This window comes from Varanus komodoensis, unplaced genomic scaffold, assembly GCF_004798865.1.
Source record: "Varanus komodoensis strain SLA01 unplaced genomic scaffold, ASM479886v1 scaffold23, whole genome shotgun sequence".
Lineage (NCBI taxonomy): Eukaryota > Metazoa > Chordata > Lepidosauria > Squamata > Varanidae > Varanus > Varanus komodoensis.
The window spans coordinates 5,821,864-5,838,488 of record NW_025335627.1 but is presented as its reverse complement, the minus strand read 5'-3'; the positions used below and the strand labels follow the sequence as shown (position 1 = coordinate 5,838,488).

Genomic DNA, 16,625 nt, shown 5'->3' with positions numbered 1-16,625 from the left:
GAGGGCTGAATAATTTTGGACCAACCCATCCTGCCACTGTTTCTGCTTATAGAATAAAGGCCTTAACTCCAGGCCCTGTGTTCTAATGGACTGGTAATTGGTTAGAAACAAACTTTTTCATGGCTGTGTTTCTACTTCAGAAATCTGCTGCAATTCACTAAGGATGCAATGCAATGCAAAGCAATGCATATAGGACATTTTTCTGTCTAAAGAGCTGCCATTTTGCTCTAGCCAGCCATAGGAACTGGGAAATGCTGGGAACTGCAGGACCTTGTTCTGTCAAAACATATGTAGGATTGCACACTTAATTACTTGAAAGAGGTTTCATTAAAAGGCATTAAAAAAAGATGAGACATGTAGGTAGCAATATTTTACAGTAGTTTACAGAATCTGATCTTGAAGTATATAACTATATTATAGTTAGCTTCAATTTACTGAAGTACTTACACTTGAAGCAAGATAGAAGATATCTTATAATTGTAAAACATCCTATTCATATCACAACATTTTCCATTTCAGTTTTAAAGGTATGGGTAAAACCATCAGTCGTCACAAGCAGAAATAAGGCAAGTCTTCATGGCTGTGGACTGTGACAGCACGTTTCGTACTTATATAGATCATTAGGATAAACCCAGCTTATGTGGATACTAAAGAAATCCCTGTAGGAGCCAGCAGTTCAGATTGCATCACTTAAAATCATTTGTCCAGATGGCAATTCATCACATGAGCATCATTAAAATCCTGATATAGTCTGGCCAGTGAAGAGAGCAAGAGAAGCTCTTCTTCATAGCCATTGATTATCATTTGGAAACAGAAACTGCTGTTTGGCAAGACTGATGAATGTGCAACAGTGGCGATAAACATTTACTTCATCTCTTCTCAGTGTTGGCCGTGGTGGAGAGGAAGCGGTCTCAGATTTTGAGAAATGTGGTTCTGTCTTCCCTTTACCAGCAAAGAAGGCACTTGCTGGCAGTAAGTGCTTTTCTCAGCAGGAACTCCTTTCCACCGGTCTAATAATTTCCAAAAGCGTATTGGTGCTTAGCCTTGACAAATAATGGTGTGATACCAGCCAACTAGATAATTTGAGGTGCAATCCTATGAATGTTTTGACAGATGAAAGACCTACAGTTCTCAGAATGACCCAGCCAATCATGTGGAGGACGAGGAGCAGGTGGGTCCCTCAAATCCTTGGCCAGAATGTCCCTAACCCCCATCGTTGAGGCTGGTGTTCCAGTCTCATAGATGGAGCCCCTGCAGAAAGCTCTAGTCAGGTTGATAGAAGGAAGATTGAGGACAGCTAAAAGGGAGTGCCTTTTCAGAGAGGATATCTTTAAACTGTGGTATTTGCTACCCGAAGATTTCATGATAGTCACCAATTTGGATGGCTCTGAAAGGGGATTAGGCAAACCTGGGCTATCAGTGGCCACTAGTCCTCCTGTTAGCTACGTATATACTACCTCCATTATTAGAGGCAGTATGGCTATGTATCCCAATTGCAGGGAAACATGCGGTGCTGCTTTTGTACTTACGTCCTACCTGTGGAATCCCACGGGCAGCTGGTTGGCCACTGTATGGACAGAATGCTGGACTAGAGGGACCTTCTGTCTGATCCAGCGCAGCTCTTCTTAAGTTCTTACAATGGACACCTGCAGATGTTACCACACGGACAAGTGTAACAGTTTTGCATTAATTCACTGCATGTCACCATGCTTACGCGTGAGAAAACACAGAGCGGCAGGAGAGCCGGGGGAGGAGAGGAAGAATGTGATCTTTCCCACCTGATTGTTGTTTAAATCCAATGTGTCCCTGGACTTTTGGCTGATGCCATGGTAACATGGGATGAAGCCACAGGAAAGCAGCTGCTGGAGCCTGGCCGTAATATGCAAGGGCTGGTCCACAGATGCAGCAGCAAAGGGGATGGGATGGCGATGTTTCGAGAGTACAGGAAATCCACCTCCGGGAAACATGAGTGGAAGGGTGTTGTTGCCCTTGTGATTTGCTTGCGGGATTCCCACAGACTTTCCATTTGCTACAGTGTGGACAAAATGCTTGGCTTGATCCACCAGGGCGCTTCTTATGTTCTTAACATTGGAAAAAGTCCTCTGAGATCAGAGATGTCTGTAACAGGGGTTTTTGTTTAACAATCCTGTGACCCTTGGGGCACCGTCTAGTAATCGTAAGGTTGCTCTCTTAGTTAAGTTTCAGTAGAAAGATGAATATTACCATAACGACAGAATAAGGCAAAGCTCATGCAACTAAGGATTGAATTGATTTAAGTGCAGCTGCAAACACCTTTGAGATTAAGGTAAGCATTTGCCACTATTTAATTCAGTTGCAAAGAATTAAATTTCCATTTAATTTTTTGCAACTTGATCTAAGAACTATTCATATATACATGCATAAATAAATAGTGTGAAAAATCCATCCTTGCGAAGAAGAATAACTTTATTATTTGCAGTGGGGCAACCAGCAGCCATGATAACTGGGTGGTGCCTCTTTGTCAGGATTGCTGTGGATCGTACACACTGAGATCCCCCCACACAGGGCAGTTCCATGGCTGTAATTATGTGGAAGAGATCACAACTGAACCTATGAGACTTTGCAGCTTCCTGGAGGAGATGCCATAGTTTGGCGTAGTTCGTACTATTTATTCCCAAATTCCTCATGTGGAATGGTCCAATGACCACAGCCACATGCAGGATATACATTTCAGTTGAAGGGAGTCATAGCTTCCTAGGAGCAGTTCCTAAAATGTGGCAGCACATGCCTTACCCATTTCATTCATGGAAGATGCCACTGAAAGCCTCATTCACAGCTTTTTCCATATAGCCATGTCCAAGGGCCAGCTTTGCGATGCCAATTTTAGTGAGTATGAGCCAGGCCCAGTTAGGAAGCTGCTGCCAACTATTGAAGGCAACACTGGAGGTTTTCAGAGCTCTCTTTCCAGGTTCTAGTTGAGAGGGGACAATAAGAGAGGCTTCACCTTCCATCATTCCTTTGTGCCTTCAAATGACTTTAAAGTGTTTCATAAGCACTTCCTCATTATAGTGGACTTTTTTACTGTGTAGCCATTGAATCGCAGTAGGTGATGGAGCCCCAGGAAGTTTGAGGCCCAAGGCCTCTAGATATGAAGGTCCTTGATGGGTTTTTTTTTTCTTTTGGAGTTACCTGCATGCAAACCTTGTCGTGATGTCCCTGGAGACATGGAGGAGATAGAAAAGACCATCGCCTCCATGCTCCAGTACCTTGGTCTGTCAGGTCCTAGGATGAACAGGGGCAGGTGGCAAACTTAGTGTCCAACCCGTCAGTGTCCCCAGGTGGGCATCCCATACATCCTTCCAGATAAATCAATGGCCGCTCTCCATGCTTATGGGAAACAGCGCAACACTGATGCTATTGCTCTGTAGTAAAGACAAAAGCAGCATCCCTGCCCTTCACACTGCATGGCGTGGTCTTTGCTTTTGTGGATCTCACAGGAGAAATGAGGTGACTTTGAGAGCTGAGAGACATCTGGTATCCTTCCAGGATCCCTTTGGTGTACACAATCCATGATGACAGACCTTTCACTATAATACACCATGGTTGCAATCCTATGCAGACTTTTCTTAGAAGAAGGGACTTCCTTCTGAGGGAATATGAATAGCACTGCATAGTCATTCCCATTTGACCCATCATGACACGGAGCAGCTGAAATTGATACAAGTTTATGTTTCCTCTAGTGACTTGTCCTTAATTCCTATGCTACTTATTTTTTTCAGGAATGGAACTCCATGAAGAACTTCATAACTTGGGGACAAAAGAAGGCTTGAAAGGAAGAAAGCTCAGCAAAGCCATTGAGAGTTTTGCATGGAATATCACAGTGCTGAAGGTAAATGCAAAAGTTGCATCTGCCTTTTCTCTCAAAGAATCTGCTTTGGCTGTTTCTAACTGGTGGAAAGAGTATTGATATAATGGGAAGAATGTGGTGATGGGTCACAATCGTAGCATTTCATTAAAATAATCCTTTATCAGATAAAGTTTAATGGGATTAGTTGTAAGAGTTGTATAGTTCAAACGCAAATAAGTGCTTTTGCTTCAGGGGACAGCTGGAAGGAGATTTCTCCTTTCTGTGAGAAAAGTGAGGCTCTTTGATTGTGGACTTTGTTTCTGGCTGTTCCCATCCATTTCAAGTGCTTCTGAGTGTTACACCTTCAACACAACAAACTGTGGAGAATACGTGGTAGAAGACAGGGATGCTTTTCATTAGGCTAGAATATAAGAGAGAACTCCAGGTCTCTTGGAAGCTCTTCAGGAGTTCATGATCAGTGTCATTAGGAAAGCTGCTCTGAAAGAAATTCTTTGCTTCCACGGCCAACATTTCCCTGCCTTGTGTGGCTGTAGGAGCATGTTGACTGCATGCTAGCCACACTCTCAGTTCATACAGAGCAGGTGTGAAGGCAAACAGATGCTGGCCAGCATCCTCCATGAATATAATGCATTTCCTAGAAGATAGGCTAGAAGCTTCTACAAGCCATATAGCCAATCAGATTAGTTATGTGAAAACGTAATTGAATGCAAGCACAAGTGGTGTTCCGCCGGTGGTTTAAATTGGTGTGGAGAGAGTAGAAAACTGCCTTGTTGCCAAGGCAATATCATTGTGCATCAGCCTAATTTCCGTAAAAATAGGGATGCGTTCCCACCTCTCTAAGGATTTTCAGGTACTTTTAATCCCCTCCGTTATGCAGTTGGCAAAAAGGGGCCCACTTGGGGAGGTCATGAAAATGTATGTGCATTTCCCACTGTTTTTTGAGTATAATCAAAATTAATTTGCTATGTATAAAGACTAATGTATTAGGTAGGAATCTGCTATGAGTCATTACAACAGTATGTAACCACCAAGTACCAAGAAATTATGATGTAACAATTTTGTCATTTGCACTGTCTGTTAGACTGAAAGAATAATAATCGTTCGAGTGCTGAACTGGGACTTGGGAGATCCAGGTTCTAGTCTCCACTGAGCCATGATGCTCACTGAGTGACTTGGGTCAGTCACTGGCTCTCAGCCTAGTCTCCCTCACAGGGTTGTCCTGAGGATAAAATGGGGGTGAGGGGACCATGGAAAACACCTTGGGTTCCTTGCAGAAGGGGGAGAAAAGGCAGCATTAAAATCCTTTTGCTCTCTATAGTGTCTACATATATGAGAGAGAATGAATATCGGGACAGTACATAGTATTATTAGACAGAAGAAAAGCACATCTGTGGCCATGTTTGAACATAAGTCCTCAATTATATCCATGAGAGCATTTAATATTGTTTAGGCACTGGAAAAAGTCACCAAGAATTGTTGAGTTTTGGTTGCTCAGGAGAAGAATATATGCTTGGTATGAAGAAAAGACCCATAGTTAGATCCAAGGCTGCAATCCTGTACCCACTTACATGGGTGTAAGCCCCACTGAGCTTACACCAAATTGCCCTGCAAATCAGGCTTGCGCTGTTGTTACATGCCATCAAGTTGTCTCTGACTTGTGGGGACCCTGTGAATGCCTGCCTTCCAAAATGTCCTGCCCTTGGCAGCCCTGCTCAGCTTTTTCTGAATTCTAGGATGTGTCTTGCTGTATGGGATTTGGTCTTCGCCTTCTTCCGCCTTCCACTTTCCCCAGTACTGTTACCTTTTCCAGTGCATCCTGATGCCTTCTCATGTTGTGTCCAGAGTATGGCAGCTTCAGTTCATCGTGGTTGTTTCCAGGAAAAATTTGTTTGTTTGTTGAATTTCTGTACTACCCAAAGGGTAGTGAACAACAGTAATAATTACAATAAAATGTAATATACAGTGAAACAATAAAATACCGCAGCATTACTTAAAAATTGAAACCACATTTTTACACCTGAACAGGTAAAACCAGTACAGACTACTAGGTCTGCAGAAAATCAGCTGGAAACACACAGACATGTACACCCATCCCTATGTGCTATTTGGATTTGGGAAATACTTCAACCAAGAGGGCAGTTTTACCCTAGTACCAGCAGGGCCTCAGTGAGGAGTTCATACCATAATTTGGGGGCTACCACAAAGAAGGTCCTCCTCCTGGTTGCTCCCAAACAAGCTTCCCTTTGAGGTGGCATCTGGAGGAAGGCCAGAGATGCCAAGCATAGTGTTTGGGCACATTATTAGTTGGAAGAAGTGTTCCTTCTGCAATTATGTTCCCAAGCCATGAAGAGTTTATTTTTAAGCACCTTAAAATGGGCTTGGAAGCAGGCAGGCAGCCACTGCAAGCAGACTAGGAGAGGAGATGTATGTTCAGACTGTCTGGTTTGATTATTAGTCTAGTCGCCATATTTTGTACAAGCTGCAGCTTCCAAACTGTCTTCAAGGGCACTTGAAGACCACTTGGCAGTAATGTAGTTTAGAGTTTAGCAGAACATAGATCACTGGCTTGATTTGATCTATACTGGTTTAAGCATGGGTTTGGTTTGATTTTTTCTATGGCCCACTTGATTGTCTTTCTGTCAGTCCAAGGTATTCACAAAGCTCTCCTCCAGTACGATGTTTTGAACACAACAATTTTCTCCTTCTCGGCTTCCTTTATATTCCAGCTTTTCTGCCCATACATAGTGATCAAAAATACAATAATGTGGGGGATCTTGGCCTTGGGTCTCCTTGGATTAGGATTCTCCAGTGAATCCTAATACTTGTTGATATTTTCTAGTTCCTTCATTGATGCCCTTCCAAGTCTCATTTTTCTAATTTCTTGGCATGTGACCTGATGATTGAGCCAACATATGCAAAAACTTTCACACATTCCATGTCTTCCCTGTTTAATGTCAACAAGTTGTGTAATTCTTCTGTAGTCGTGATTTTTGTTTTCTTAATGTTTGGTGTCAGTCTCACTTTTACACTTTCTTCTTCTACTTTTCATCAGGAGTTGTTTCAATTCATTGCTGCTTTCTGCCAGTAATATAGTATTATCTTGATTTATTGATGAATTTTCTACGATTTTCAGGCCTTCCTCTTCTGATCCTAATCCAGCTTTCCTTATGATATGTTCTTTGTACAGATTTAACAGCCAGGAAGAAAGAATGCATCTGTGTCTGGTACCTTTGCTTATATTTTATTGTAAACTGTCGAGAGAGCCCTCTATGATATGGGATGATATATACATGTAATAAAGGCATGAATGAATGAATGAATGAATGAATGAAAGAAAGAAATCATTCTGTTTCTCCATATTCTGTCCTAACAGTCACCTCTTGTCCATATTACAGTTTATGCATCAGGACAGTCAAGTGCTGAGGCACACCCATTTCTTCCAGAACCACCCATTGCTTCTGATTATTCACACAGTCAAAGGCTTTGCTGTAGTCTGTTAAGCATAGACTGATCTTCTGAAACTCTTTGGTGTGTTCCAGTAGCCAACATATATTTGCAAGATGATCTTAAGTGCCTCTTCCTTCCAGCCTGAAAGTCAGGCATTTCTTGCTCCATACAGGGTAGTATTCTTTGCTGCAACACCTTTAAGCCTCACCTTGCTTCCATGGGAAATTAATGAACTAGTCACCTGGTTGATGCACTCTTTTGCATTTCTTTTCTTCAGGATTGGAATGTGTGTCGAATATTTTCAGTCTGTGTTATTTTATTTTCCATATTTGTTGGCATGTTCTAGTTAGGATGTGGACTGAATCAGTCTCTGCAGTCTCTGATTTTGAATAGCTCTGTTGGTATCCTATCTACTGTGAGTGCTTTATTCCTTCCAAGTACTTTCAGAGCAGCTTTCATTTTTCTTTCTTGTATTGCAGGTTCTTCCTTATAGGATTCCTCTTTGGGAATCTATTACCCTTCCATCTGTCCCATAAAGTTCTTCCTTCTTTTAATTTTCTCCTTGTCAGATAGTATCTTCTTCTGTTGGTCTTTCAGCATTCCTAATTTAGATTTGAATATCCCTTTGATTTCTTGACTCTTCTGGAAGTGGTCCCTTTCGCCCCCTCTGTTGTTTTATTTCTTTGCACTGGCCGTTGTAATAGTTCATGTCAGTATATGATAGTTGCTGAAAAGTTACATTCAGGATTCTGACCCTATTTCTGTCACCTTTAACTTTTGCATCTTACTTGTCCTTAGCAATTGTGAGAGCTTCTTCTATCATCCATCATCACTCACACCAAATACTGTGATGCTTAACCAATCTGTTTCTTGCTTTACTGTTTCCAGTTTGCCTTGATGCTTCTCCCGTTCCATGTTCCATCTCTCTGTGTTGTGCATTATTAGATGTGACCGTTCCTCCTGAAGAGGTTGCATCTCAGTTTAGTGACTCAGTTTTGATCACTCTGCCTTGGTGACCCTGCTAGCGGACCAGGCCAGTGGGGGAGTCTGGTCTTCTGGCAGCTTCTCTGACACTCTCAGACCTCCTCAGCATGTTAAGGTGTGCATCCAAGAGCAGGACTCATGCTTTAGCCCCATTAAAATCAACAAGATTCAAGTTCATCTTGGCAACCTTCTTATATCTATCTCATCAGGTCATGATTATTCAGTCTGGATGGGACTCCCTGTGTTTGATTTCTACTGTTTCCTAGTTACAAAGTTTCTCAGAAAGAAGGTTGTAAAAGTTCTGTCCTTGGAAGAGCTGCTTCTGGTTGGAGTATGTCGGAACGGATAACCTTTTTCAGTGCAAAGCTTTTCCATCCCTTTGTGGAGAACATTCTGGATCCATGTGTCAGCTATAAGCAGAGTTAAAGTCAGAGGTGATGGTGGTGGGGTGTGTGTGTTGGGAGGGGAGTTAAGTGCATAGCAACAGTCTCTCATTCATATCCTTCCAGCTCACCCACATTCACACATAGCCACCCTTCTTGTTCATACACATTCCTCCATCCATCAACCCACCCACATACTCTCCCCACTGCATTCCATACACATGCATCCAGCCATCCGCACAGTGTCTGTTCTCCCTATCCACTCCCCCCCGCCCACACACACACACATAAATATGGCAGGGGAAATGGCCTAGAAGACACAGGGAGCTGGAGAAAAGGTGAGGAGAGAATATACATCATTTTAATTGGACTGCCAAAGAGAAAGGAGGCACAGAAGGAGGTGGAGCTTGGTGAAGCTGCTGCTGGGAGCCTTTGACTAGCTGTGCAGCCACTGGAGGATCTGAGGGGTGCTGGCTGGACTGAAAGGTTCTGTGGTTTGGAGGTTTCCTCTTCCTGGGGTGAGTGTTGGCTGACATGAACCAATAATCTTGGTCCAAGCATAAGGCAGTGCTCTATATTCATTGAGAACTCTCTGGAGTATATTAAATTAATTTGATCAAGATACTGAAGGTGTTGCTCGTGTTATCATTGTTGGTTTTAACAAGAACAACGACAGAGCAGTATTTTGTTTCCAGAAATGTGCAGCACTACAATAGGTTTGCAAAGGAGGTAAGAACATGAAGTGTGTGGGCTGCCTTGCAGAAGTGCCAGCAGAGGGGATCCATGTGTGAAAAGTGGAAAGTGTGGCGTGTCTTCTCACTCCAACTTAAATCCAGTCTCTCAAAGCTGATATTGCACTGAACAATCTGGCTGCCTTCCACTGTGTAGGAGCTAGCAGATTATCTAGAGAATGTCACCTGAATACCAGAAATCATTAACTCTGCAAATGGCAAACCTATTTGCTCATTTCAGCAGATATCTTCTGTTCAGTCCTGACTCATTCTTTTTCAAATAACTTAAACAGTCAGTTTTAAAACCACAGCTCTGCCCTTAGCATGGATCTTGGCCATCTGTCTTCTCTCAGCCATGTCCCTTGAGCAGGATAATAGTTCACAAGATTGCAAGATAGTGATTTTGAAACTGAAAATCGGGTGGACAATCCTTGTCCTCATTTCAAAAGCCCTCTGCAAGCAATCTGTTCAGTCCTCTAGCAAAATTACGGGACTGAATAAATGGGTGTCTGTACAAGAGCGAGGGGAACGGTTGGCACCACCTGCTTTTGGATTTTACCGCACACACCTGCAGGCTCTTTACCTGCCCATTCGTGTGTGACCCCAACGTATTACCTTGGAGGGAATGTGGCTTCAGAAAAAAAATACTCTCCACCTCTGCTGTAGAGTATATAGAAAAAGTAAAGTAGGGAAAAACAATTTCTTCTATCAATTAGACATGTAAATGTGTGACTTCTAGTTCAGAATGAAAAACAAGCAGAGATGCACTGGACAATGCAAGTATTCAAGTAACCCACCGGCCCCCAAAAAGGAGACATCCTGTAGCTCATAATTCTCTTTTAGGCTCTCACCCATCACTCACATTACTGATGGGGTAGTAGAGGTTGTTGTTGGGTGGATCCCAAGTCCTATGAATGGCGTTCCTCTCATGCAACAGGAGCTCACCACCTGTGCTAACCAAACTGGGAGAACTATTTTTGCCAGTTTCCCTGCCCTCCAGCTAACAGTTCCAGAGAGCTTGGGGGCAATGTGGGAAACCAGCATGTTGAGTGGCAGGGAGACTCAGAAAAGATGGAAAATTGGCAAGGATATGCCTCTTTTTCTGTTAGCAGGATCTCTGCTAGATGTCATGGAAGGTTTTGTTTTTTTCTGAGCAGCAAAGGGTACCAACCCCATAGCATGGAAACCATCAACCCCATTGCTGTTGGCGTGTACAGCACCGTGTGTCTTCATTCGCTGTAGTGTGCAGTCTTGCAGTAGATTCCTGTGGAATTACATACAAACCCTGCTTTGCTTATGCCCCACTTTTTGTCACAGAGGAGGGTCGCAGAATCCAAATACTCACCTTTGGGTGTGATATTTTAAGGAAACAAAACTAGGCTTCTTGTAGGGTTCCTGCTTTTTCTTCATGTAAAAAAGGAAAAACACAATCCAGAATCACAGTCATATATTCATCCTCTCTTATTTTGCATCTACCTGAAATGTACTTTTTCTTCTAGAGAATAAAAGGCACATCCCACAATGAACTTTAAAAGATTCATAACCAGAGACTTCCAATGACAAACAAAAGGCTTTGTTACATGGGTAAAAAGGCTTTGTTACATGCCTCCCCCTGCCCTCTCCTGTCACTGGTGAGCCTTAATATATAGATTTTCTGTTTTGTTTTGTTTTTTTTAAAAAGACACCTCCCCAGATCTCTTGGGCCAGAGATAAGAGACAAAATGTGTACCCACAACACTGCCTACTTGTTTGATAAGAAACTATTCTGCGCCCTCCTTTCAGTGTCATTAACTGATGAAGGCAGTGGTAGCGATTCCTGACACAGCCGTAGTCTGGCACAGAAAATTCCTGGTCCATCAAGGCCATTGCTCTGGGCTTCCTTGATGGGAAGCAGTTGCTGCTCCATAAAAGCAGACATTCAAGATGTTAGCATAGTTGCGAATGGGCAGCAGAGTATCTACCCCCAAAAATAGGGTAGCCTCAAAGACAGGGATCCATGATCTTCCTAGCTCAGGCCTTGTTTTTTAATATTACCTTTTCTTCTTTTTTGGTTTGTAAACACTAGAGCTGGCTGGGGGTCCATAATTATTATACTCGTACTGCAGGAAGCAAGGCTGTCTCTGAGGGGCTTTGGCTAAGTCCTATCCATCATTATATCCATTCGTTGTGTGAGGGGGAATTAGGGTGTCGTATGACAGCCCAGAATTGTAGTTGCATATTGTTATTCAGTCTTCGGTATGGTGAAAGTTTTTAAGAGGTGCGGTTCATACATGTGTGTATATGTGTGTGCATGGTGTCCGTGTGTGTGTGTGTGCGCGTGCGCGCGCAAGAGAGAGAGAGAGAAATTGATGGTAGCAGCAGTGCAGAGGGGATGTGATACACATATTTTATATAGTTTTGAGAGAAGCTTCAGATTCCACTTACTCTTCTTTCTTTCCCAGAGGCTTTACCTTCTTTTCGTTTCTCTTTAGCACAGGCCATGCAGCTCTTCAGCAGTTGGTGACTGGATTAATACAATGCAACAACCCCCATCCAAGGGCTGCGTGGATTCAGTGTGGGTTGCTGTGGAAGCATGGGTGGTTGTTGGCACATGGGCTTTACCGTGTTGTCTGAATGCAGTCAGTGTTTTCCTGTGTATCGTAGTGAAGACTCCTATTGTAGCAACAAAGAATAAAGGAAGGGTGCAATTCCCGGAGAATGCCCACCCTCCCTCACTAGCCGTGCTGGAGGACTATTACTGGGATGAAGGGAGCCAGGGAGAGGATTGTTAAGTTTCAGCTGCATGTTGAAAGATTTGGGGATGATTCCCAGATCTGCTTGCTGTGTACAGAGGGGTTCTCTCCACTGAAGGTGGCTCAGACTGATGTTTGAGGAGGGCCCTCTTCCCCTCACAACGTTACCACCAAAAGTTATATTGTTTAGCCTATGTAAAAAGTAGCTGATCATGTGAAAAGTAAAATGAATGGTTTAAGCCCCTGTAATCCCAGATCCTGGCCAGTTGTACCTAGTTCTCTCCCCACTGTCCACTGCAGACTCCACCACTGTTCTCTAGTGTTTTCAGAATCGGGGAAATTGTCTACCTGATCACTCTTTTCTGGTAAGTCATGTGAACTGATGACCACCTTTCCCAATCAAGAGATATTTCTGCCAGCAGAATGGAAGTTCAGTTTATTTGTTGGAGAAACTTCTCTGGGTACCTGCACTCCAAAGTATGTTATAATTTCTGGGCACCCTCAGAATTGCAATTTAATAACTGCCTTATGTAACCTCATAGTAGCTACTGGAATTAATTTAGATTTTGATCATTTGATAGCATAACCCAAAAGTTTATGGAAGATAAAAATGGATCTTATTAATTTTGGCATAGAAGACTTTGACTTACTGATAAATACCAATGAATCATGTTATTTATACGGCTGAATCATGTTATTTATAAGGCTGTTTTATATTCATCCTGCTCCTGTGGATCTATTTCTGGATCTGGTTGGTGACATTTGGAGTCAGACACAGATGATGGACGATTGTTGAGACCCTCTGGAATAAGCACATTTTCTATCCATCCACCCCTAGCCATTTTCTAGTCTGAGGCCTGTTAGGCTAGGCCAGATTGTAGCGTTGCCTTTTGATACGTACCTTTTAAGCACCTGCAAAATGTAAGACAGTTGTATAGGTGTATTGTACTCTGGTTTTCTGTTGACAAACTCTGTGGATGCCCCCATGAGAGCTTCCTTTTGCTTGTTGACAGCAGTAGATTTTGCATTTCTTCTAGGAAGCTAAAAATAGGTATGCTCCTGCATGATCCTATTTATTCCTATTTATGCAGAGGATTGTGTTTGGGCTTTGACTTGATTGTTATCTAGCAATGGAAACTTCTCGGCTATCTGTGGATAATAATTTTGGGGTAGCAGCAGCGTAATCGCAGTCTCTCCAAGGTGGGAGTTAATCAACCTGTGCTCCCTCCTGTCTCCTGGCTGCCGGCTATTGTGTTGGAAAGCATCTTCCCCAGGGGAAAATATAGTGAATCTCAGCAAGTAAGTAGGATACCCTTCTTGTTGTTTCAAACAATGTGGAAACTTCAGGCCAGAGGTTCTTTTACACACAACTTTACTTCTTGGCAAGAACACTTTTCTATTTTACATGAAGCGTCCCCTCCAGCCCATAATTTTTCTGTCTCCTCCTCACTTTTCCTTAGAACTGACGTTTTATGTCACTGCCATAAGCAAAAGTCATTTGTATGAAGATCTTTAAACTAATTTGAATAAAGTACTTTTGTTGAGCACCTGGTTTAGAAAGCAGGCAGCTGTGATCTTAGACACAAGACATGGAGATACCTGGAGACAGAAGTTGTGTGGCTCCTTAAAGCCTAACCAGTTTGTTCTGGTGTAAGCATGACCTTCTTTGTGGGCCGATGGCAGGCTCAAAGTGGACACACAGAATTCTTGGGCGCACCTCGAAGTGGTCCTTTGCATCAGTGCTCATCCACTTCAGCTTGCAACATGGAGTGTTTTCCCCACATGCCCAGTTTGGGGTCCATCCGGACTTCATGGTGGCATATGAAGGAATTTGTGCCACTGTTCTCTGATATTTATTTTCTGGGACCACTTATATGCTGCATATACAAATATAGCTGGGGGAGGCTTCTCTGTAGATGTTTGTTCCTGTCAACCATGCCCATATTAGTGGGACATCGGGCATTTTGCACAATATGAAGAGGCTAAGTTGGGTTTGCACTGAGTGCACTCTGAATGGCACCAGCTTGTACTCTTCCTGGGAGGAGGTTATCTCTGTCCTGGTAACATTCAGGCTTGAATCCTGCAATGTAACCTTGTGACTTGGGAAACACTAGTCTGCTGCAGAATCCATTTGTTGGACTTATAGAAATTTGAGCTCATCAGTGTCTGTTGCAGATTTCAGCAGTGTTCCCAATTGTAACGCTGCTTCAATTGTAGTTGCTTCAAAACAACAGCTAGGTTTCTGACTGGCATAACCCCATGCAGAACACACATCTTGGCCATTTTGAAACTGTTTCCACATTTCTGGGTACAATGCAAAGCGTTAGGGATAAGCCTAGAAAGCCCTGTATGGCTTGGGACCAGGGTTTCTTAAAGACGGCCAGCTCCTTTAAAAATCCGGTCATGCCTTGGGATCATATTGGATCTTCTCTAGATCACACCTCCTCTTGAGACTTTGCAGGTGGTGGCTGAAGAACAGGGCTTTCCCGGAGTGGCACCTTCCTCTGGTCTCCAAGGTCCATGTGGCTTGTGTCCACAATTAGGTCCCCTTCCCCTTCTTTCTGCTGTCTCCCCAGACTTTTAAACTCAATGTTTTGTCTCTTTCTATTTGTATAGATTTTAGTTGAACTGTTCTAGCTGCTGCTGTGTTTTTTATTTTGTTTTTTTAAAGGTTTTGCTTTTTTATCCCACTGGTGATAATGGTATATAAATTTCTCCCTTTGACACCTTAAATTGTGAGGTGTACATCTAAACCACCTCAGGTGTACAATTAAACACATTCACCTACTTGGAAGCAATTGCTGTTGATAACAATGGGATGCCGCTTCCCAGGAAGAGAAGTACAAGTAATATCTAAGAATCAATTGCATTGTTGACTTTTCTATAGTAAGGATTATATAAGAAAGCCAAGTAGTTCTTTCAGCCATTAGCCAAGCAGTGGTAACTCTTGTACAAGATAGGATATTGAGTTGAAAGATGATCATGTTTGTATAGAAAGTTCTCACAGGGGCACTTACAAATCATTTAATCTTCTACTGGAGAATGAGAGAATGGCAGCTGGTACAGAAACAGATAAGCACAACCTAGTTTGTCTTTCTCATTTTTCCGGTCCTCTTGAATGTATATATCGTCAGTATGTGCTGAATGCACCTCTGAAGCTTCTGACACGCAGTTGCCCTTCTGTCTGAAATTATGAAATTTCTAAATGGGACATGAACATCAAACATTTCTCTACTCCTGCATTACAATTAAGTAAAAAAGGGAAGACAGTTGACAGCCATGAATCCAGTTCATTTACATCAATTTAAAGAGTGCTGTTGAAGTGGGAAAGCCCTGCATAACCTATTGGTTTTATGTTTTCTTTCATCTTACCAGATAGGTACAGATAGGGAGATCAGGAACCGTGTGCATTCAGGGTTCCTGATCTTGTGGGAAACTGTGGCAGGATACAGCTGGATGCAGTTATGCTGACGCTCATGTCCCTTCAAGGCCAGAATTTTTTTTTTTTTTTGGATCACTTGAAGAGGAGTAGAATCCCTTCATCCACACATGGTTCTGTTCCTTCTGGCTGCAGAGACTTGTTTGAAAGTGGCTGGGCAACTCCAGGCGCAGTCTTGAATGGCAGGTGGATAGTGGGCTAAGCCAGCTGGCACTAGGAAACTGCAAGGTGATGACTCTGTTTTCCAACATGATGTAGGAGTGCCCTGATACTGACTGTTACAACCATCTTCCTTAACCTGGTGCTGTCAAGATGTGTTTGATGCAGCTTCCACCATTCTCAGCCAGCCTGGGGAAGGCTACCATAGCAAGTCCCAGGGCTCTGATCCAGCCTCCCGTTCCTTGTTTGATGTCTGGGGATTGCTTTGTGGCAAGAGGGTAATGTCCCTCTAATTGGTGATCGTAACAAATATCAAAGAAGTAACTTCAAAGCCTTTGCAGTCATTGATAGGGCCAGAGAAGGAAAAGAGGAAATCATAACACAGGGAACAGCTACTGCTTCACTGCTGAACTTGTATTACAAAATCAGCCTGAATGGTACAGGGTTGGCCTGGATTTGCTGAGAATTAATTGACTCCATGCCAGCTGATATCTTCACTGTGTACCAAGAATGTCAGGACAGTGGGCCAAATTCATCCCACTTGGGGGACCAAGACTGCCCTCTGGTGTTCCCTAGATGCCCATGCCTCTTCTCCCAACTCTTTTCCTGCTGTAATGGAGGTACCCCCCCCCTCCAATTTTGCAAGGTTGAAATATCTCCCCTAAGGTTTCATTACGGGCAGTGAGGGCTTTAAGCCAAATGTGTGGCTGTTTTTGGCCCTACCTCCTTTGTCTTCTGCCTGCTACTGGAATGCAGCTCCCAAGAACTTCTCTAAAGCAGCATTCTAGTTTGGAGCGAAAAGAGGTTTGCAACCTCTGGCCGTACAGGAGTATATTCTACCATATGGCAGAGATGTGGTGGCTGTTTGCTGCTGATACTGCTGATCAACTTATGTGTGGTTTG

General features: G+C 43.0%; 1 protein-coding gene across 3 annotated transcripts in view; it reads left to right on the top strand.

Moving 5' to 3' along the window:
* The window catches only part of PLCL1 (phospholipase C like 1 (inactive)), a 246,937-nt gene that overhangs the window by 212,049 nt on the left and 18,263 nt on the right, over positions 1-16,625 (top strand). For all 3 annotated transcript variants that reach the window (XM_044431801.1, XM_044431802.1, XM_044431803.1), the window contains exon 5: positions 3,759-3,868. In XM_044431801.1, the coding sequence (XP_044287736.1) occupies positions 3,759-3,868 (110 nt within the window). The remainder of the gene's footprint in view (positions 1-3,758; positions 3,869-16,625) is intronic.